The sequence below is a fragment of the Lepisosteus platostomus genome, chromosome 3 (assembly GCF_059453375.1).
Source record: "Lepisosteus platostomus isolate fLepPlt1 chromosome 3, fLepPlt1.hap1, whole genome shotgun sequence".
Lineage (NCBI taxonomy): Eukaryota > Metazoa > Chordata > Actinopteri > Semionotiformes > Lepisosteidae > Lepisosteus > Lepisosteus platostomus.
This window is the reverse complement of record NC_142613.1, coordinates 1,562,351-1,584,470: the sequence shown is the minus strand read 5'-3', so window position 1 is coordinate 1,584,470 and position 22,120 is coordinate 1,562,351. Positions and strand designations below refer to the sequence as shown.

The window sequence follows — 22,120 nt, the reverse complement described above, 5'->3', positions numbered from 1 at the left end:
CCTTCCGTTTAACTATATTCAAGGATTGTTTTTAAGAGGAGAAGTCGACTTTTCACCTTTTCCAACTTTAAATAAAAGCAAAGCTTGAGTTTCTCATTCCTTCTTTACACTGGGCCTCTGGCGAGAGGTCACTCATGTAGTATTTGTCTTTATTCATTTTTTTTTCTTTGGTTGAACATTGTAAGGAGTAAGGTATTTTTTTAATGAAAATGATTTATTTTCTGCTTTCCCAATGTCACTGTAAAGTCTCTTGATGGTGGACTGCAGACTCCTGTTGTATGACAACAGAAACATTTTCCACTTTTTTTTTCAGTTTCACTCTTTGTGTTTGGCCTGTTTCTACATTCTTACATTTTTGCAGGAATGGTTAGAATCATATTTTAGGAATAAGTATTCACACGGTCATGTTTTGTATCATTTGTACATGTTTTAAAACGATTGCAGAACAACTCAATGTGCTGTGTTTTTCTCTCTCGAGATGCCTTAAGACCTAAGATAATTGTGAATTCCAAGGGCCCAGAATGGCTGTCTGTGCTTTGTTACCGAAATGAACTCCACAAGGAAAACGACACCATTGTCTTCCTGAAAGACTCAAAGGAGATGAAAAGGAGTTTTGTTGATTCCTATGTCATCAAGACATCATTGCAGAACAGTGGGAACTATAGCTGCGAGATTCTCAGAGACGGGCAGAGGCTTGGTATCAGCTCTGTGTATAATCTCACAATATTAGGTAAGAAGAAACAGTTTTCTTACTTTTATGAAGGAGCTCTGGATAGGGCCTAACATACACTGAACATTCAGGTAACAAACTGTTCATTCATACTGTAGGCAAACTCAAATGCAGATGTTTTCTTACACCAGCATTTCAGCAAAGTGATCCAGCACTTTTTTCAAAGCCTCTTACCTGATCTATGGTTCTACAGATCTGCCTTCATGTTAAAGTACAGATGTTATGTGCAGTGTAACTGTGGCAGGGTGGCGCAGTGCTCTGTCCTTTGTCCTTTCCACTGCTCTGGGCTCCTGCACAGTCCACAGGCGGCCTCACGCGTGCAGCACGTCCTGTGCTGAAACTGAAATAACACAGAGACTGGACAGCAAGGGGGGGATCCAGGCAGCATGGGGGAGGCCAATACGAATATAATTCACCAGGTAAATTAAAGTCTCTGTGTCTTTTTTTTCCATCGCAGGTGCCCCGGAGCTGACCATCAGCCCTGACAGGCCTGTCGCTGTGAAGGGAGAGACACTGACAATCACCTGCCGGCTGACGCACAGCTACACCAACACAATTGTTTTCTACCTGCTTGACAGCAGTCAGAACGTGGGGGAAAAGGGTGGTGTAAGTGGAGACAAGAGCTGCACCTTCACAGCACAGGCGCAGCGAGAGCAGAGCTCCTTCTCCTGCCAATACCATGTCATGGCGGCAGAGACCGGCTGGCTGTACTCTGAGAGCTCTGCTGCCGTCAACGTGTCCGTACTGGGTAAGAAACAGACGTTCCGACCCTGCAAACCAGATCCTGTCACAGATACATTTAATGGGTTGCTCTGTAGAAAACAAAGCTCACACAGCTATTAGCCTGGCTGCCTGCGTTAATCTACCCGCTTCCGGGTGTATTTTACGAAAATGCGCTGCTGGGAACCTGTCTCTAGCAGCGACACATTGCCAGATAAGATGCTCTGGAGGTGAAACCCAGCTGGGGCAGAATCAGCTCCTTTCTGCATGCAGGCCCCGCGGACAGGCTGGGGCACCAGACCAGCAGAGTGGTTTTGTAGACCTGGGGACGGCTGTCCGTTCTCCCGTTATTAATACACAATCGGAGCACATACCTGTGCACACCTGATCACACCACACTGAGTCACCCATCATGATGTAAGTTGCACCGGGGGATCTTGACATAGTATTTCCGTATTTACAACATACATTTGGGACGCTGAAATATCTATTAAAAATGTCTAGTGAATTTGTGAAAATGTTAGTCTGTCAGAGATACTGCACAAGCTGAGCAATCACACTTCCAGATGGGACCTCTCCTGCCTGGAGAGGAAGCTGTTGAGGTCGGTTTCCGATTCCCACAAGCAAGTTAACACTGCTGCCAAGATTCCCTGTTAAAGGTCAGTTCAGCAGAGGTCAGGCCCTGTCCAAACGTAGCTCACGCTTCAGGATGGTGGTTTTTAAAAACCAAAAGCAACATGTTGTTGGATACATTTTCCCCCTAAAAGACAGTCAGTGGTCCATCTCATAAGTTAAAAGAAGTTTTTAATTCATTTATTTCCAGCAGTCATATCACCCTGCAATTCGCAACTGGCAACCCACTGAAGCAGGTGTGAGCCTGGCCAGTACCTGGATGGGAGACCTCCGGGGAAAAGCTAAGGATGCTGCTGGAAGAGGTGTTAGTGGGGCCAGCAGGGGGCGCTCACCCTGCGGTCTGTGTGGGTCCTAATCAACCACAGTATAGTGATGGGGACACTATATTGTAGAAAGGCACTGTCCTTTGTAGGAGACGTAAAACCAAGGTCCTGACTCTCTGTGGTCATTAAAAATCCCAGGATGTTTCTCGAGAAGAGTAGGGGTGTAACCCCGGCCTCCTGGCCAAATTTCCCATTGGCCTTTACCAATCATGGCCTCCTAATAATCCCCCTCTCTGAACTGGCTTCACCACTCTGCTCTCCTCCCCACTGAGAGCTGGTGTGGGGGGAGCGGACTGGTGTACTATGGCTGTAAAGCGCTTTGAGTGGAGTGTCCAGAAAAGCGCTATATAAGTGTAAGGTGCATGGGAGCGAAACAAACAGAGATGCTCGGTGTATTTTTCTCAAAGTAATTAAAATAGAACAGTCCTTAAATAGTTTTCTGCTACCTATCGTGCTTCCCTGTGCTGATCCGATTGGCAGCGTTACAAACTCACGCACATCTTCCTCTTCCGTACTTGCCGAAGACAACTTCTTTTAACACAATTAGCACGTAGCACGTATCCCTATATAACACAGCACAGAATTACATTCTGTAGTAGTTCTTGTGTCCAGCATTCTTCTAATCCAGTTCAAACTAGTTCTGAATGTCCAATTTATAAAATACTGCAGCTTCAGCAAAAGAAGTGTGTACAAAATTCACAGAGACCCTCTCAACAGTGTGAAAAGCCATATTTCTTTCTAACAGTATCTTGGTCAGTAAAGCATAAAGGGATGACCTGACCTGGTGATTTCTCCTGCAGACCTGCCCCAACCAGCCATTACCCTGGACCAGACGAAGAGTGTCATTCACTGCTCCGCCCCTCCGAGTGTCAACTGCAGCTCCTTCTCCCTGCACAGGGAGACTCACCCTGAGCCGCTTGCAGTGGAGAGCACAGCACAGCACGCAGTCGCCTTCACTGGGGTCAGCATGACCGAAGGGCTTAAATACACCTGCAGATGTCAGCTCACAGCTTCAGGGTGGCTTCTGAACTCCACTTTCAGTCTGCCTGTTTCTAAAGGTAATTCAGATTAAACTCAGCATGTACCTTAATTTTAAACACAACACTCGTGTCATATTCCAGTATTCAAATGGAAGCCCTTTACAGAGTTTGTGCAAGAGCAGTTATTACGAAGAGCAGCAGTAAATTACGAAGCACACAAAGGAGCAGGCACAAACACACCAATGGCCTTGCTTATCATACAGCCTTGATGCAAATTGTGTGCGGGAAGAATGTGTGGCATGGGAGTATGAGGAAATCTGTTCCACTGCTTTATTCATAACAACTGGACACCCTAAACCCCTGAAACAGACCTTCCTAACAAATCTAAAATGAAACAGATGCCTAAGTACATTACAAGACCTCCTGTGTACTGTGCCTCTTCAACTGACTTAAGATAAATCACAGACTTTAAGAGCAAGTCTAACGTGCTTCTCTTGCTAATTTCCAAGTAATGAGCTGATTTTAAGTCTTGTAGGCTTGAATGGCAAAGAACTGAAGGCAACACCAGCAGAAGACAAATTAGATCAAGACTTCACAGCATCAGGGCTGGGGACACAGTAAGCGTCTCCGTCCCTGAGCTTACACGGCCTCATTGGTTTTTAAAAAGATTCCCAGGTATGCATTGAAGCAAAGGCAGTCGCACATGTTCAAGGCCATTCATTAACATGATTACTCCATGTGGACTGCCCGGTGACATTTTTCTCAAAACAAAATGCTTTGGAGAAATTACAGAAAGTAAACTCCTGGGTATTTCCTGTGCTTTCTGTGTAAAACAAGTCAGACAGCGAACAGGAACAGAGCAGTTAAACAGACACCTGCCTCAGACTTGCCTGGCCCACACTGCAGCTGTGGGTGCCGTTTGCAAGGTGTGAATAATGTTAGCTGTGGAGGTAACTGGGTCGTTTCTCACTTACTGTAACAGCCGTCACCACACCAGAATTCAGGACCTCCCCCACACTGCCACCGAGTCTTGGTTCAAGTACAGGCACCCATTTTAACTATTACCTCAGCGCTCAAAAACCGAGATAGCTCCTGGAACAGAATTCTTCATCTTAACAAGGACTGAAATCATTTTCTTGTTTAACTAAGTTGTTAGGCATTCCAGGGTAGTGGATACTGGTGAGTTTATAAGGATTTAATCCCTTCACTTCCGTGGCTGGGCTGGAACAATCCTCAGGATTAGGATTCTTAAGACAGACTTTACAAAATGCAGATAAATCCTGATCTAACATTTAATGGGCTGCGCAATACCAGTACAGGCCAGACAGATGAGAACTGCAGAGAAAATCTAAATGTCACGAAGATCAGTGATGTGTAGAGAGACCAGTGGTTGGAAAATGATAAGATCTGCCTGTCACACTTCCCCTTTGTAATCTTTTTAACTAAATAAATAGGAAACACATAACCAGACTGAATGATTATTCACTGTCTCTAAACCACGGAGTATTAAAAGCATTCACATTCAGGCTTGAGACTACTGCCTAGATGCAGCTGATACACACAGCATGTAGTTCTGTAGTTCCTCCAGGCCCTAGGGCAGCACAGTGACACCTGCCTCACACCGCTGGGGCCCTAGGCCAGACCTGGGGTGCTGTCTGTGTGGAGTTTGCATGTTCTCCCAGTGTTTTGCATAGGTTTGCTCCCACAGTTGAAAGACAAACTGACCGGATATTTGGCTTCTGGAAAAACTGGCCTTTGCGTAAGTGTGTTTTTCTGCGTTGGAGCCCAAGTGCTTCTAATTTCCTAGTGAGATCACTCTGAAGCCAGAATAGAGTCCTCCTGTGCTCTGTTCATTGGGTTGACACAATCTCAGAAGAAACACACCTGTCTGTTTAAGGTCCCTCGGTTGACAGTACATGTCATGGCAGAACCTCTACTAAAAAGACCAAGGAGGTATCCGTACAGCTCTGTGATAGATTTGTTGAGGTGGCACAGAACTGGGGAGAGGTATAAAAACATTTCTACAGTAGTCTGGCGAAAATTCCACAATCAGGCCCATCATCAGGAAATGCAAGGAAAAAGAACCCTTCCCGATTTTTCCTAGAGCAGTCCATCATCTCAAACTGAGCAACCAGTCAAGAGCCCTGCTTTAACAGATCCCCCTCTCTCACTGCAGAGGCCGGAGGCTTCGAGATGTGGTTCATTGTCGTCACAGCTGGGGCGCTGGTGCTGGTTTTCTCTGCCGCAGCACTGTGCTTTTGCAAGATGCGACGAGGTAAAATTCCACACTTCTGACAAAAGCCTGGACAGAAACTTGCAGACAGGAAGCCTGTGGGTTTTCATATTCAGCAAAGAAAACAAACCCAGATCTGAGCTTGCTTCTGGTGCAGCTGACGCAGATGTAGGAGGTCAGGCCTCTTGGTGTTCCTGTAGATGAGGGAGCAGGAGAGAAAGTCCTCCGGTTCACAGTTTAGGCCACTATAGGCAGTGTCCTAAAGAACACAAGCTCAAGCACAATATCGCAGAAGACGAGAAGTTAATGCTTAGCTGTATCTGCTGACAAATGCAATCAGGGAAGAGTCTCCACCTTTTTAATTGCGAGGATTTTAAGTTATATTTCCTTTTCGGTTCAGACAGATGGGCTGCTGAGTAACCAAGTGAGATCTGCTGTAAGCCAACATTCACAACATTGCTCACATATCTGTATTTCTGTACTGCAGGCACTGCACGAATGGATACCCAAATTTGGTAAGTATTCATCAATCCTAAATGTCTGTAGAAAACACCTTATTTTTGGTGCATCCACTGGCCAAATCATTAGAAATCTCCCCCATCTCCCAGTTAATTCACTTGACTTTCTGCTGGCAGTGTCTGGGTGGCTAGAGGAACAAGAGGTGGAATTGTATCATCCTTCCCGTCCAGAGCACGCCCCAGTTCTCCATCCTGTCCAGACCTGGTGGCACCAGTTGAACCTGCAGTTCAGTCCCCACCTGCCTTTACCCTCATCCCGCTGAAAGACCAGGATGGGACGGGGCTGTGAATATTTAAAACTTTGTTCTTGCTGCTGAAAACAGTCTGGAGCCTTATTAAGTGGGGGTTCCTAACATTTTGGCCAGAGGGCATGTTCAGCAGGTACAGTCTATGGGTGAGTGCCACAACTGCCCTGACAGTCCTTTTGAGGCCAGTTGAAACTCACAATAAAAGTTAGAAAGTTTAACAAAGTTTTACGCTTTAAAAACAGGCAGACTGCAGATCTGCAGTGCTGATATTTGAACGGGTTTTAAAAAATCACACACCTCTTTCAGGCCACCTTCAGAGCACTACAGTAACAGTTCACTCATGGAGAGCTGAGGACACAGCAGGGGCTGTAAAACTCACCTGCAGTTAGGGCTGGATGTGACCATCAGGCTCTGCTAGACGTGAGCTGTGGTTCAGGAAGGTGTTGCCTTGCACTCTGGTGAGACGTTTCCTTGTCTGTGTCAACCGCAGGAGTGGCCCAGCAGACAGCCATGACCCCCAGGATGAGGTTCTGGTTCAGGCCGTTTGTAAGTACAGCACCCTGCACGGCCAGGAGGGGCGGAGACCTCGTCAGCCCCAGCCAGGCCCTTATTGACTTGGCAGGTTCAGCTGGGCTTGACATTTAAACACGAGCTCTGGATCTTTGCTTTGTCTTTAACGCAGCTTACACGTGCTTTTCAGTCCAGCGCTGGAGCCGAGGACGTTAGTACAAAGGTCAGAGCTGGGGATCTGCTGTAATTGAATGATACCGCCGCGGCTGGAACTGCATGCGCGCTAACCCCTCCCCTTCCATTCCAGCGCTGAAGTCCGTGACTCTCCAGCGCGGGTTCCTCACGGATAAGGTCCTCTGTTCACAGCCCCGAGCGTGCCAGCGGTTCTCTGCCCCCCCCCCCCCACCCCGAACATACCAGGTGCTCCTGCAGCTCCATCCTGAAGGATGAGTTTATCATCGGATGCCATCAGCTCTCTGCGAGCTGAAAGCCAGGGCCGGCCAGCGTGCCAGATACTTCAGAATATATCATTACACATGACAGGAGGTCATCAGGCCCATCCGACCTGTTTATAACTCACTATCGAAATAATCCAGGGGTCCCACCAGCGGCCTCTGAAAGAAGCCACCTTCAAGAACACAGATGGGCAGCTTGTTCCACACTCCCACAGCCCTTGGCGTAAAGAAGTGCCTCTTTTTCTCATGGAAAGAAAGAGTGTCGGACACTTCATAACCAGCAAACACTCAGATCATTTCTAATGCACTCAAACGGACCTCAGGATAGGCTTCACTTGTGCCCTGGGGTTTGCGTTTCTGAAGGAGTCCGCTGGCTGACTCCGTGCTCTGAGGACTGAGCGCACATGGTCTCTTGGTTGTCCAGGCTCGTGCTGGGATCAGGAAACATGGGAGTATCCCTTTCCCTCCTCTCACCTCCTCTCATCCTATCCCTGTGGAGCGAGATCTCAGAGCCAGGCTGGACCGGTCTTGTCTGTCTCCTAGCAGCGTTGCCGTTATGAGAGACTGAGTCCCCCCCAACACTCAGCCTCACAAGCTAGACAGCAAAAATCACTGACCACTTCCACTGTTTCCATCTGTTAACGAAGGAGGCGATAGTTAGTATCACCAACGCTGTATTGCAAAAGAGAACTGCAGCTGGAGTTTATTACAGAAGTGCATGATCCTAACCGTGCTCAGTTCTGCTCACCTACTGTATGTATACAAGTCTCAGACACCCCAACTACACCCCTGCAGCAGCTCCCTGACTCAACCCTGGCAATAGTGAGGGGTTTGGGCAGGACTTTCAGCTAGGAGAGTCACTCCAGATACTCTGCATATCTCACTCCTCTATCACAGTCATTAGGACCTGATCCAACTATTGAAACTGATCTCGGTAAATTAGTGTATAGAGCTCTTACCCTCTCAGCTAGACTGGCTCTCCCTCAGCTAGGAGCTTCATGCCAGATACTCTCAACATACCATCCCTCTGTTACAGTCATTAGGATTTAATCTTACTGCTGAAACTTTGTGGCCAGTTGAATGTTGAAACGATGAAGCAAAAAGTAGAAAATCCCTTTAGCATCTGTGGGTCAATAATGAAATAAATACAGTCATTCTTCAGATAACTGCAGTATTAAAACATCAAGTTTACTTCTAAATCCTTAATAGAAGGGGATTATGAGTCTGGAAAAAACGAGCAAGTTTTATTTTTTTGCAGACGCCCCTGCAAAATTAATCTCCTTTCCTATTCAGACATCCAGCTGCAGTTAAGGAACCGCTGAGCGCTGGAAAAAAAACGCAATTTCTCGAAAGTGCGGCGCCGTTTTCTTCTGCTTTTGGAAATGTGTGGAGTTGACGAAAAGAGAGACAGCAGAAACGGCAGGCTTGTGTGTTTCACTCCAGAAGCGCAAGGGCCAGTATCAGACCGGAGCAGAACAGACATTCCCTTCGACCACAAGGGCGTCGCCGTGTTACGAGGCGCAGCAGATTTTGAATACAAACTGACTGGCCGTGTCAGACCGGACAATTTCTTGGAGTGGAATTCATAGTGTTAAAGAGGGAACACGGTGGCCGGTGGCGGCTGTCAGTTATCGAAACAAAAACAGAGCTAAAGAGCAGCAGGGCGAGAACGGCGTGTGCAGAATCCGCTGCAGGACGTGATCCTCCGAAACGAGCCGCCGGCCTCCCGGATTCCTCACCGGACCCAATCCCGCATGCGTGGTGGACAGGGGGCAGCCCGCACGCTGGCCTGAAACGATATCTCTGGCCCTGTCTGCACCCCTTCCTCACACACCCCCTTGAAATGAATCACTGCTGCTCGGGGGTCGCTGTGTATTAATCTCCACCGACCAAAAAGCCTCCTCGGTTCTCATGTCCCTGGTTACTATTTCAGAAATCGCAGATGGGCTCTTTTCTGGTCGCTATTTTGGCAGCGGGAGTTTTGCGCTCGATTGTCCCCGCTTTCGCAAGTCTTTCTCAATAAGCCTCGTCATAACAGGATTCCTAGGCCTGGTAGCCGTGAGCCTCACGGTCTTTAACTGTTTCAACTACGCTTTTGACTTTTGAATTGGGCAGAATGTGCGGTTTTTAACACTCTCTTCTTCCACAGCCGGGGATATTCCGCCAGTCGTCTTTCTTGCATCAAGCGGGGCCTTTAGATGCCCCATTCAAAATGCATCAAACGCATTGGAAACTTCATTATTAGCAAACGCTCAGATCAGTTAAGACAACTGGCTTGCAACGCCTAATTTAGGAAACCTACTTCAGATTCTGAATGAGATTGGGTGTGCTCTACCGACGGTCACATCTATCTGGCGTCGCAAGCACAGCAGTAACACGACAGCTCCGACTGGCGATTCCGCATGCGTGTGGGAGCCGCTCGAACTTCAGTGTGCCAGTAAAAACATCTCATTTATACGAGATAGTGTTGCGGTTATACAATATTGCGTTTAAACGGGAAACTTATTGCGTTTAAACGCAATAGTTAATATATGAACAATGCTGCCCACTATATTAATACATGGCATTATAGGCAGTATGCAATAGTATTGTAACGCTTACGGCCGACAAGCACTGTGTGTAAGAGCCGGCCGGTGCAGGGGCCGACCAGATGCGGCAAGGGCGCCCGCCAGAGCCCCCGTTGCGTTACAGTATTGTCCCGTGCAAAGTAGCATTGACTGTAACAGCAGAATAATATCGTAACACTCCTCGTTTTTGGAAAACAAAATCATGAAAGGAGCTTGTGCTGTGTTTTGTATACATGACGTACAACACCGTCTCAGTAGGCATATCCAGGCTAAATGCGTATTGTTTTCGCCGTTTCTGTGACAAGCAGAAATGACACGACTTTCCACCTGTAATACGCGATAACATCTCGTATAAACGAGATGATGTTCTCATCTAATCGCCATACTATCTCGTAGAAACGAGATATTTGTTTCCGTGGCGCTAATAAGCTTCCATAAATGTTAACATTTTAACGTTGCATCTATGAATGCATAGTATTTATATATACTGTGACAGTTGATGCTCTGTACAGTATCTCTTCTGCAGTTGCGGATTTTATTAGATTTTGACTGCACCGGCTATGTTACTGTTGCGAACATAATCATTTTGGTTTAGTAAGAAAGTTTGATTAGTTCATGTTATATTAATTGCTGTGTATTGCAGAGATCGTGCAAATTATATTTCTCCGCATTACTGTTTCATAAGACATACATTTAAAATAACGAAGTGTTGATCAATTCTACTTGTTGTAGCCTATCCTTAGCATATGATGGTGCCAAAACTTCAGATACTTCAGAAAAGTATGTACAGTGTGACCAGTTACGAGCAGCTGGAAAGAATCATAGACCTTTCCGTGTATTTTAATGGAAATAAGTGGTCTTTTGATTAGTTACGCCGACTTTTGGAATAATTTTGGAACCAATTATGCTGGTGTAGCGAGGGATGAGCATGTTGAGATTGCTGTACAGGTTTGGAGTTAAGGGCTGTAAAAAGCAATATATCGATAATCTCTCTCACTTCATTACAGATGCTGCTGTGAAGAAAAGCCCAGTAAAATCGGTAAGTTTAGACATGCGTGTCTTCTCATTTCGCATGGTTACAGTATGTTACTAAGTGGATACCAGGGTTAAGGGTTGTAACCAAAATCAGGTTTGACAAAACTCTTCATCTCTTTAGCTCTAATGATTTTGCTATCCAGAACACCAGCCCCAGTAACTGGAAACAGAACACACTGCTCAGTATATTCGGCTATGGAGCTGATGGCCGTGACACTGGGGTGCCCAGCCCTGGTCCTGGAGGGCTGGGGTGTCTGTGGGTTTTCATTACAGCTTTTGCTTAAGGAACAAAACCAGCTGGGAACTGGCTTCTCTGGACCGATTTAATAGAGTCTCCCAGCTCTTCAAATGTGCTGCTGTGAAGAGACCTGGATCAGAATTCAGGACCAGAATTGGACACTTCTGCAACAGACACCCTGACTGACCTTCCAGGAGCAGGACTGAACAGCCCTGCTGCAGGCACACTGACCGACCCTTCAGGACCTGGACTGGACAGCCGTGCTGCAGATACCCTGACCGACCCTTCAGGACCTGGACTGGACAGCCGTGCTGCAGATACCCTGACCGACCCTGCAGGACCAGGACTGGACAGCCCTGCTGCAGACACCCTGACCGACCTTCCAGGACCTGGACTGGACAGCCCTGCTGCAGACACCCTGACCGACCACACAAGATCTGGCCTGGACAGCCTTGCCACAGACACCCTGACTGAGCTCTAGGACCAGGACTGGACACCCCTGACATAATGCAAAACCATTAATGGCTCGCAGATCCTTGCCGTGGCACAAACACATCCATCATACTCCCATGCTGGCTCTCCATCGCCAGTGTGTAACCCCACTCCGAGGAATCTGTTCTCTCCCCTGGGAGGGAAGGGAAGGTCATGTTCTGTTCACCACCACTCCAATAAATAATGTGCAAAAATGCATCTGATGAATAGTGTTGGACTGCCTGGGCTCCACACTCCTTCAGTCAGGATGGGATTTCAGAGTGAGCCCCTCCTGTCCCTCGGGGATCAGAAGCAGACCCGGTGACCCTCTCTGCCTGATGCCCATGTGTTTTGCAGGTGTCCCCATTCACATGCTGAAATCCAAGAGAGAGCATGTTTGCTGTGGCACCTGATGAAGGGGGTCAGTGACGAGCCTGACCCCGGGGTAAAGTGACAGACAGGGCACCTCCTGGGGCTCCCTCTAGTGGCCGTGCTTCAGCATTACAGAGAAAAGGCAATTATAGTTGATAACTGAGGTCAATGTAACTGAACAGCATTATAAACCACATGGCCCCTTGGACATCTAAACACACTGACTGCTTGGACAGCTGCTGCTGCAATTAAAGCAAAAGATATGGATCTAGATACAATACACGTCAGGGTAGATATTAATTTTTCACTTTCAGAAACATTTTATTTTCATGCGTAACTGCAACCACATCCAACCTTAATCAGAATCTGTTTATTCCTTGTATGAAAATTGATCTAGTGAGTTGGACATACTCTTGTCCACCGCCTGAACCTGTGTTATCAGCTCCATCTGGAACAGCAGCAGAAAAGCAGAGGCTTTAGGGTTTAGAGCTGAGGAGAGTCCTGCTCAGTCTGAGCAGCATTTCAATCTTCAGAAAAGTTGGAGGGCCTCTGAGTCATTTGCCCAGGTTTTAAGACCTTATTACAAATGAGAAGAGGCCATTTGGAAATTCCAGCTTGTTTGGCAATTATTAGCTAATTGATCCAAGGATCTCATCCAGCTGTGTTGTGGGGTCTGGAACAAGCACCCCAGCCATGTGGTTGAAGGAGGTGCTCAGGTCTCCTTCAAGAAACTGAAGGATGAGATCCAAGCGTCAGGATAGGATGCGTTTCTTTACACAAAGCATTGTGGGATTGTGGAATAAGCCCCACACCTATGTTGGTGGTGCTCATAGCCTGGCTTCTCTCGAGAAACAGCTGGATGAGATCCTGGGATCAATCAGCTCCTAACCGCCTTCCAGGAATGGAGCCTGAAACCCCCGGTGGGATCAGTATAAGACAAGATGAGGGTGGGATCAAAACCCTGGACTGGCAGTGTGGAGGAGACTGTCACAGGCTGAGCACAGCACAGCAGCTGAGGAGTTTAAACGATGTAGTGCCTGTTATTTCAGAAATGAAAAAGAGGTCAGAATTCCTGAGATCAAAAACCGGTTCACTGTGTGAATCATAACATGGAAGAAGCAAGTACCTTCCACCTCCGGGGACGGTCACCAGTGATTTTGTTAGTGGTCCTTCCGCTGGCGTCTGCTGGCAGCACCACGGCTCTCAGTCCAAGGCTTGGTCCTTTTCGGGGACCCCTTGTGCTCTGAGCAGCCTTCCCCCAGAGCCTGCGGTGGTGCTGTGCTCGCCTGCTCGTCGGCTACCTCCCGCCTGCTGGGGAGGCGTCAGGCGTTGGAGAGAGAGGAGCTGAGCTGTCGATCACCCGGGCTTGCCCCTCACGGAGACACTGTACTCATGCCTCCTACCCTGGAGAAAGGAGGGTGAGATCCTGAGCAAGACTGGGACAATCGAAAAACTCAGGCCCTAACCCCATTGCCTTCCCCCCACCCCACGTATGGGCACGGGATCTGGGTGTTGCTGTTCTCATTATTGACTGCAGGTGCTGTTTTCCGCGCAGGAGAGAGAAGCTGGGAAGGAGGAGGACTCGGAGGAGAGAGTGGTGTACTCCAGCCTGGACCTCGGAGCTCACAGGAAGAAGCAGGCAGGGAATTCCGGGAGCCCAGAGGAGACATGCCTCTATGCAGCCATTAAAGTCAAAGGACAGAGCGATCCCGCGGAAGCGGATTGCCTTCGGAACACTAGTGCACCCTGAGCCTCCAGCCTTGTCCGGGGGCTGACGGAGGAGCCCTGGTTTTCCAGGGAGGGCCCCCCCAGCTGTCAGCCCAAACTCAAAACTCAAACTGCAGAAAAATCTATTGCAGCCACGTCCTCAGGGGGATGGCTGTGTGATCTGTCCCTTTTAAAACACGGAGCGAAGCTGGGATTGTGAGCGCTGTCGTACTTCTCCAGGTCCTTCCAGGGTTTGAGGAGAGCACAAGGACAGTTACAGACGAAAGACATCCGGGTATGGGCTTCAACAACATGGCCGAATGACTTGTGCCATACCCCCACAACCCTGTGTGTAAGGGAATGCACTTCCTCGTAGGTTCCACTTGCGCTTCGCTGTTCGCACTCGGAAGACCTGGCTGGAGACTCCTGGTCACAGGGAGTGCATGGTGAGGGGGCGCTAGGGCATTCCTTCATTCCCCTGCTCTGTGCTCTTATCAAGAGTGCCCCAGACCGCCCTGGCCACACGAACTGGGTGAGAGGGCATCCGTTATCTCAAACCCGAAGGAGGGAGATTCGTTGCTCTAGAAACATAAAAATATGCCGTTATTCACGAGCCACATACTTGCAAGGGAATGATTGTCTGATAAAAAAGGTTTGTTTCAAGGTCTTGCATTTTTAAAAATTTCATTCAGCTGGCTGCTGTGCAATAAGGGTGTTAGACATCGTCAATGTGCTGATGGCATTTTACATCATGTTAAAAGCAGCTGCTCCAGTGTGTGATCCTGAGCACCCCTCCTGTGTATTGAGCTGTAATAATGCACACAAGAGCTGATGCATGTGTTTTGGGGGGTGGGGGGTGGGTGCAGAAAATGAAATCAGCATCTTGGGAGCAGCTGCCCCAAATTTGAGCACATTCAGTGATCCAGTGCACTGCAATGCACATACTGTCCTGCTGAATTTGTGGCCAGTTGTTTAACGCTATTGATGCATTCCCAGCGTAGAGGTCCATAAGCACGTCTCTGTGTGCCGAAGAGCAGCCAGCCGTGCGTGAGCTCATGGGTGCCACCTGGCTTTGCAAGTAGAGACTGGCCCCAGTGGTTCCCTTCACTTTGTGCAACCAAGTGGATCTTGCCAAATTACAAAACAGATTTTTTGCATAAGATTTTTTTCCAACTAAAAGAAAAAAAAATGTTATGAGACACTTTAGTAGTGAACTTGCTCTCGAGACTTAAATCCTGAATATTATCTCTGCACGTATGAGGAGAGTCTTGTTGCTGCAGGTGCTCTCGCTCTGGGTTCGGCCCATCTGGAGAGCAAGAGAAGCACCAGCGTTCGTTTGCCTTGCTGTCAGAGCACAGACTGCTCCGAGGGTGTCAACGGAGGCCACACTTCACATGGGGCTCGATGTGCGAAAGAGCTTTAAACTCACAGCATGCCGGCATACTTCTGCAAAGCCTGTATGTCAGGACCTGTGTCTGAGTGCGATCCAGCGTGTGAGAAACTCTGTACGTGGTCGTTTTACCGAAGACCACAGGGCCGCCTGTCCTGAGTGGGAGTGAGCGTGTGTGTTTGTGTCTGTGTTTCCATGTGTGCGGCGATCTGTTGTGGTAGAATGTGTCAGGGTTTAATCTTCCCTGGGCAGTTAAGGTGCCTCTTCCATATAAAGCAATCTCTGTGCCCTTTGCTCAGGCACTGTCTAATCAGCTGTCGAGCAAAGTGTAGCTCCAGAGCCTTCAGGCACAGGGGCAAGCGGGCGCGGCGCAGTCTGCAGCAGACCCAGTCCAGGGCACACGGGACAGGCAGGTAAGCACACGGGGAAGAGGGGGAGCTGGGATGCACCTGTTTGTTAGTCTGCATTTAGGGACAGGGGCGTGTGCAAACGAGACCTCTAGGAAATCCGGTCTTTAAAACTGCGCAATGCGTTTACCTTTTAAAATTACGTGTCTGTCTGTATTTACCAAATCTATAAATATAGCCTTAATGGGGGATTTTTAATTTTGGAGGACACCGTATGCTTTCTTGGGCTTCCACATGCATATTGAAACTATTTGACGATAAAATACTAGATGTTGACGCTGGCAGTGTTGATGTGACGCTGCACAAATTTATAGACGGTGCCAAGAGGGGTGAAACTCTAGAGAATATTTCTTGTAGAACTAAGATGAATGAGCAAACGTCTCTGCAGATTTGCAAAGAGTAGCTTTTCAAATCAATACAAATAAAGTAAACCTTCACACTGGACAGATACAGGTTTGATGGATGTGTTTTTTTTTTTACAAACACACTATCCTACACGTAAGTAGCTGCATCTGCATGCGCAGGCTGCAAGGGAACGAGTTCAGGTTTATTCCAGCTGAAAAGAGAAGAAAAGAAACACAACGTTTCGGCTGTGGAGCTTCTTCGGGTGTCATGGTCATTGTTTCAGCACAGAATAACCCTTTACTTGTTCCTCTGTAATATTTCACTGTTGGACTTGCAGACTATTTGCCCGCGAGGAATAAGGACTAGTGTAAAGAATACATGTGAAAGCTAATACATAATTTGAGGTGAATTAAAAGGCCAGATAAAAGGTCCTCAGAAATAAGACATTCAAACACATTTAAACTTCTCATATATATGTATAAACACACACCTCAGTCACAAGCTGCTCTGTATGAAGTAGCAGAGCTGAAACTGCAATGTACTTATTCATCATAACTGCTCCAGTGCTTACAAATTCAGCCAAAAGCAATGACATATCTTCTTTTTTATAGAGAAGTACCAAATCTGCATATTTGCTTGACTCAAACATAAAAGGTTACTCTAATTTATGGAGTAAGAGATTTTTTACATCTGTAGAAAATGGTTACCATTTCAACATTTAAATTGATCGAAATTATCAATAGGATTAAAAAGCAAAAAAAAAGAACATACAGTAATATATCAAAATAAAGTCAAACAAATTCATTAATGAAATTCGTGATTGTCATTTCAAATGGATGCCTGGTCATGGCTAGGACGGCATCAAACTGTATGTGCTCAGGGTAGAATGTGAGAGTTAGAGGGTTTTTTTCAATGCAAATTAACGAGGATGCCATTTCATTTCTATTGCTTCCTGTGTATTTCACCTTACTGTAAAACGCTAAGGAGCAGCGCTTACTGCTACTCTGAACCTTTATAGTAAAGCAGCCTGTATTCCCTCCGCTTCTACAGCAAAGCCAGACTGAAGTACAGGCGAAGGAAACACCGTCCCACCCGTTTCAGCCTGATTCTCTGGAACGTCCCTCCTCGAATCATAAACTTTGCCGCACCAGACCAATTTATGTCTTCGGTAAGTACATTTCTCGGAGACGTGTTCTCAACCGGGCACGATCCGCATTATTATAAAGCGAAGAAACAGGAAACCGTGGCGTTTTCAAAACTCAATCCCATCCCAGAATGAGTCCTCCCATATGTCAGCGTGGTTTTACACGATTGCCCTTGCCCTGGGTTAGAACTGCGAAGAGGAAAGCTGAAGCCGTGCAGTGCCGGGCGGCGCACAGGCTCAGCCCCCGACTCCAGCCCTTCTGATATTCTGCCTGGCTGACATGTTATACACCCCTGCCCTGAGACATGACCCACGAGCATTTCATCATCTGATGTCGGGTTACATCTAAATAAAACGGTCTAAGACTCGTGTACAGCTCTATTTAGCACGTCAACAATTAAACGGCACTTCTTTGGGGGTTTCCGACGTCGGCGAAACTGTTTTTGTTTTCTTTTACAAACTCCGCGCGCGTCTTGAATAACGGGCGTGGCTCAGTACCGGTGCTTACTCTGGGTGAAAGACAGCAGGACGCAGGAGAGTGGAGAATGATCAGTGATGCTTCATCTGTTTTCTGAAGGGGACCAAAGGCGGCATCGGGGTTCCTCTGCTAGGCGGCGTTTTGGAAAGTTACTTTTCTTGCTAGATGCATTCGGTTCGTCCTTTGATAAATTCTTGTCGGGAATCGGACTTGACAATTTCCCCGGGTTTGTGCTTATATCGGCTTGATTTGATTCGCCCGGAGGTGCTGTGAAAGTTGCCCGGTGTCGGGTCCCCTCACGGCGGAGCAGCGCTGCCCGTCCAGCGGCCCCTGAGACAACAGCAGGCTGCTTCGCTGCTCTTGGGCGGCTCGGCGGGGGCGGGCGATGGGCGAGCCGGAGACGGCGAACGGCGACCTCATCGAGGAGCTGATGGAGCTGACGGCGCAGAGCCTGAGCACCCTGGAGATCGCCGAGCACTTCAACATCATCAAAGAGATCGGCCGGGGCAAGTACGGCCGGGTGCTGCTGGTGACCCACCGCTGCCGAGGTAGGTGCGTAGCAGAATCTGGAGTCACTCCCAGATCGGCACCAAAGCTGGCGCGAACGCTTCCTGACTGACGCAGGTTAGATTAAAACACTGAAAGAAAACCTTTCTCCGTCGAGAACGCGGACTTTCATTGTCCACACGAGTGATGCACGGTACGTCCTGCACCTTACACACGCTTCTTCACCCGTAGCGCACGCAGGAAAAACAGAGAAACAGCTTTCAGCCGGGACTCCCGAGTTGGCATTCAAGAGGCGCTGTTGTTAATTAAACTGGACCGCGAACACCAACCTCCTGCAAGGAGGTCACCTGCTCACGTAACGATTGCGGCGTTTAAACTGTCTGGGCTCATTCGTGCATGACTATGGGTGTCTGAGGCCGAAGCTCCAGGTCCGTCTCTGCCGTGGGCGGCCCCGGGAGAACCGCTAGAGTTCTTTAGTGTCCGTTAGTGTCCGGACAGACTGCCGAGCGGGCCGGGGTGGCGGTGTTCTTATTAACAGGCGTGGAGGGCGGGAAGAGAGTAAGGAGACCTGCTTCGAGCTGAAGTGCGGTCTCACTGGCTGTTAAGCTGTGCTTTTAAATCGGCTCGACGACACTGTACCCAGAAAAAGTTCTGAAAGTACCGTTCACTCGTCGCTATTTTTACTGGTTCCTTAGTTGAAGGTGTTCAGGGACACTGAGACATTGAAAGGAAACATAAATATGAAAAAGCCCAACAGCAGGACAGTTCTCACTGCTTCAGGAGTCCATCCAGAAGACCTGGAGCTGGTGCTCAAATCTACAGTAACACTGAGGTCTTGGAAATGAGAGGAGGCCATTCGGCTCAGCTAACTAGTTCAGTAGTTAGACGCTTACTGCTCCAAAGAGCCCATCTGCCCGTTACTTGCAAGAAACCAGGGTAACGGCATCAACCGCGTGACTGGGCAGCCTGTTTCACACTCCCACCACTCTTTGGGTAAAGAACCGCCTCCTGTTCTCAATTTTTAGCGCACTGACCTGTAGTTTCCCCTGGGGTCCTCTGGTTCGTGCTTCGCTGTCAGGTCAGCTCTGAAGAAGTCCGCCTCGTCAGAGTCTTCAAGGATCTTGAGCACGCTGGACCGGGTCCCCTCTTAGTCTCCGCGGCTCAAGACTAAAGACATTCAGGTCTCTCATCCCGTAGGACAGTATTAGGCGGCTCTTCTCTGGGCTGATTTTTCTTGCATCTGCACACAAGCCCGGGTGTGGTCTTGCTGGTGCAGTGCCCAGCAGCAGCAGCAGCGGTCAGGGTGGCCCGGTGTCGCCCGGGCTCACGTGTGACTCACCGGTCCCCCCTCCCCGCAGGCACCCCCATGGCCCTCAAGGTGATGCCCAAGGCCTCCACTAAGCTGCAGGGCTTCCTGCGGGAGTACTGCATCTCCCTGCACCTGGCGCACCACCCCTGCATCGTGGGGCTCTTCGGCATCGCCTTCCAGTCCCAGGAGCACTACGGCTTCGCCCAGGAGCTCGTCATCGGGCAGGACCTCTTCGCCGTCATCCGGCCTCGGGTGAGAGACCGCCGGCACGTCCGCGGCTGCTTCCCTAACACGCCTCAACACAACTGAATAAACTCCTCTGTGCTGTGGAGCGAGATCTCAGAGCCAGGCTGGACCGGTCTTGTCTGTCTCCTAGCGGCGTTGCCAGTATGAGACTGAGTCCCCCCCCCCGACACCCCGACACTCACAAGCTTACAGCCTGAGCAGCTCCCCTGTTTCCATCTGTTAACGAAGGGGGTGGAGGACAGCTAGTATCACCAACGCTGTCCTGGACAAGAGAACTGCAGCTGGAGACTGCCGGAGTTCCTATACACACAAAATACAAAATACACATACATACTGTATCTTTAAGATCTTATATATATCTATCTTATATCTTATATAAGATACACAGTACATCTATAGGTCAGAAGGTGGGTTTTATGAAGCGTGATAGTAATTTAAAGGCAGTTTGTACCCAGTGGAGTTTGTTAGAGAAGTTTGGGAGGAAGGTTAGAGCCTGATCAAGCTCGCTCTGCTATGCATATACTATAGGTGTCACACCCATGAATTCTTAGTCTTTTAGAATATTAAGGAAATTAAGCTCAGTCCTTTTTTCAATTCACAATTAAGACAGTTATAATTTGAGAGCCTTTAAATCTGTATGCTTGCTTGGCGACTTTTTACTTATCACTCAACATGGACACCAAACCTTAACTGTTAGATCTTATTACAGTAAGAACCATGAGCTCATTTTAATTCAGGCACTGACCAAAATCATTCAGGAAATCTCAGAATGGAATTTGAAGGATGTACTGTACTTGACTGTACTGAGATGGTGTGGGGGACTATTTTCTCAGGTCTTCCAAAGTACAGGAGATCTGCCACGTATCTCATCCCTCTGTCAGAATTATTCAGATCATGGCAAAGTGGTGAGAAAAACTTTCACGAGGAATGACAAACGAGATTAAAGCGTCATGAAGGGATTATGGAGCGAAACTGTGGCTTAACCTGCTTGGCCGAGGGCCAGAGGACAAGGAGACCAGGACCCCCCTGCAGGGTGACCGAGGGGCAGCTGCAGAGGGGGAGAGGGGGTGGAGGTGGGATGCGAGAGAGAGAGAGAGATGGGGCTCTCGTAGGTGCTGTATCTATAGCGTTCGGGAGAGGAATGGATTGTCAGGAGCGATTGCTGTGGCTGAATTAACTTGGTCGTTGTCATCCCTCCCGAGCTTTCGTTATAAACTCCATTCAAACCAGAGTGCTGGTTTTATGGCCACTCCCGTCCGCTGTAAAGGCCTCTCGCGTGAGTTTTCCCCCTCCGCTCGATGTCGCCCGGACAGGTGGGCATTCCCGAGCCGGCGGCCAAGCGCTGCGCCCAGCAGATCGCCAGCGCCCTGGAGTTCATCCACGGCCGCGGCCTGGTGCACCGCGACGTCAAGCCCGAGAACATCCTGCTGCTGGACCGGCACTGCCGCCGCGTCAAGCTGGCCGACTTCGGGCTGGCCCAGCGGCGGGGGGCCATGATCCGGCTCATCTCCGGCACGCTGCCCTACATGGCGCCCGAGCTGTGCGCGGTGCAGGCCGAGGGCGCCCCCCCGCTCCTCGTGGAGCCCACCCTGGACACCTGGGCCTTCGGCGTGGTCCTCTTCTGCATCCTGACGGGCTACTTCCCCTGGGAGCGCTGCACCCCCACCGACGACTTCTACCAGGAGTTTGCCGAGTGGCGCCAGGCGGGCGAGGGGGAGGGGGCGCCGGAGGACGTCCCGTCGCAGTGGCAGAGGTTCAGCCCCCCGGCGCTGGCCATGTTCCGCGGGCTGCTGGCGCTGGACCCCGAGGAGAGGAGCCCGGCGGGCGAGGTGCAGGCCTACCTGGAGGAGGACTGGGTGAGGCTGCCCGGCGCGGGCCAGCGCATACAGCCGCCGCCGCCGCCGCCGGAGCAGGAGGGGGAGGGCAAGGGGCAGCCCGGCACGCGGGCCTCGGTCGGCGTGTGCCGCAGCGGCAGCCAGGCGGAGCGCGGGCTGGAGTGAGCGCGGCCCGGCCCGGCCCGGCCCAGCCCGATCGGGAGCACAGCCACGGGGAACACCCCTGCAGCGCGGGCGGCCGCGTCCGAGCGACGCCCGCGTGCCTTAACGACACCGGAGCCGGACTGCGGCGGGACTCTAACTCCACCCCCAGCCCCCCCAGAGGCTTCAACTGGGGGTTTTCAGAATCCCTGCAGGAAAAACCTCGGGACCGAGGAGAACGTCGGGAGGCACGGCGTGAGCAGGGTTCTCCTTAGGAAGTGCCGGGACTTTGAACTGAAGCATTTCCTGTAGATATCGGGGATCGCTCTTCCGAGTGGCTTTGCCTCCATATTAGATTGTGACGAGTGTGTGTGGCTGATCGTATAGCGCTACTCTTTCGGGGAAGTTATAACTGTTTGATACATTTGCATACACTCCCACAAAACAGGCTTGACGCTTTTCCCAGATTGACATCAAGTGTGTTTATAAATATTTCTGCTATGAAATACAGATTGACATAAAGTGTGTATACTGTATATATATTTCTACTATAAAATACAGCCTACTGTCTGTTTAAA

The 22,120-nt window shown here is 49.3% G+C and overlaps 3 protein-coding genes across 13 annotated transcripts in view; 2 read left to right on the top strand and 1 right to left on the bottom strand.

The window, feature by feature from the left end:
• Positions 1 to 14,403, top strand: part of LOC148674022 (uncharacterized) — a 14,850-nt gene extending 447 nt beyond the window's left edge. Inside the window, exons 2-9 of one of the 3 annotated variants that reach the window (XM_088623740.1) lie at positions 479 to 730; positions 1,188 to 1,478; positions 3,207 to 3,464; positions 5,563 to 5,661; positions 6,107 to 6,134; positions 6,876 to 6,931; positions 10,925 to 10,956; positions 13,589 to 14,403. In XM_088623740.1, the coding sequence (XP_088479866.1) occupies positions 479 to 730; positions 1,188 to 1,478; positions 3,207 to 3,464; positions 5,563 to 5,661; positions 6,107 to 6,134; positions 6,876 to 6,931; positions 10,925 to 10,956; positions 13,589 to 13,783 (1,211 nt within the window). In that variant the 3' untranslated portion in view covers positions 13,784 to 14,403. Of the gene's footprint in view, positions 1 to 478; positions 731 to 1,187; positions 1,479 to 3,206; positions 3,465 to 5,562; positions 5,662 to 6,106; positions 6,135 to 6,875; positions 6,932 to 7,202; positions 7,372 to 10,924; positions 10,957 to 12,018; positions 12,152 to 13,588 lie in introns of those variants that run through there. The other 2 variants (XM_088623743.1, XM_088623742.1) reach the window with 2 other exon arrangements.
• The window catches only part of LOC148674021 (three prime repair exonuclease 2-like), a 24,316-nt gene extending 6,649 nt beyond the window's left edge, over positions 1 to 17,667 (bottom strand). For 7 of the 8 annotated variants that reach the window (XM_088623748.1, XM_088623750.1, XM_088623752.1 and 4 more), the window contains exon 1: positions 905 to 1,198. The gene's annotated coding sequence lies outside the window, so the exon portion shown is untranslated. Of the gene's footprint in view, positions 1 to 904; positions 5,814 to 6,764; positions 14,322 to 17,534 lie in introns of those variants that run through there. The other variant, XR_015933875.1, reaches the window with a different exon arrangement.
• On the top strand, positions 17,092 to 22,120 carry LOC148674020 (serine/threonine-protein kinase SBK1). Of its 2 annotated transcripts, none has more exons than XM_088623744.1 (3): positions 17,092 to 18,052; positions 19,370 to 19,572; positions 20,880 to 22,120. In XM_088623744.1, exons 1-3 carry the CDS (start codon positions 17,890 to 17,892, stop codon positions 21,564 to 21,566), a joined length of 1,053 nt encoding a protein of 350 aa, XP_088479870.1. In that variant the 5' UTR covers positions 17,092 to 17,889; the 3' UTR covers positions 21,567 to 22,120. The 2 variants fall into 2 exon arrangements, with proteins under 2 accessions (XP_088479870.1, XP_088479871.1); XM_088623745.1 differs by having other exon boundaries at positions 17,931 to 18,056.

Bases quoted from the DNA above. Each gene is read 5' to 3' on its own strand.
- LOC148674020 (XM_088623744.1), top strand. From the start codon at position 17,890: ATGGGCGAGCCGGAGACGGCGAACGGCGACCTCATCGAGGAGCTGATG. The intron at 18,053-19,369 runs GTAGGTGCGTAG...CCCTCCCCGCAG, and splicing joins GGTGACCCACCGCTGCCGAG to GCACCCCCATGGCCCTCAAG. The intron at 19,573-20,879 runs GTGAGAGACCGC...TCGCCCGGACAG, and splicing joins TCGCCGTCATCCGGCCTCGG to GTGGGCATTCCCGAGCCGGC.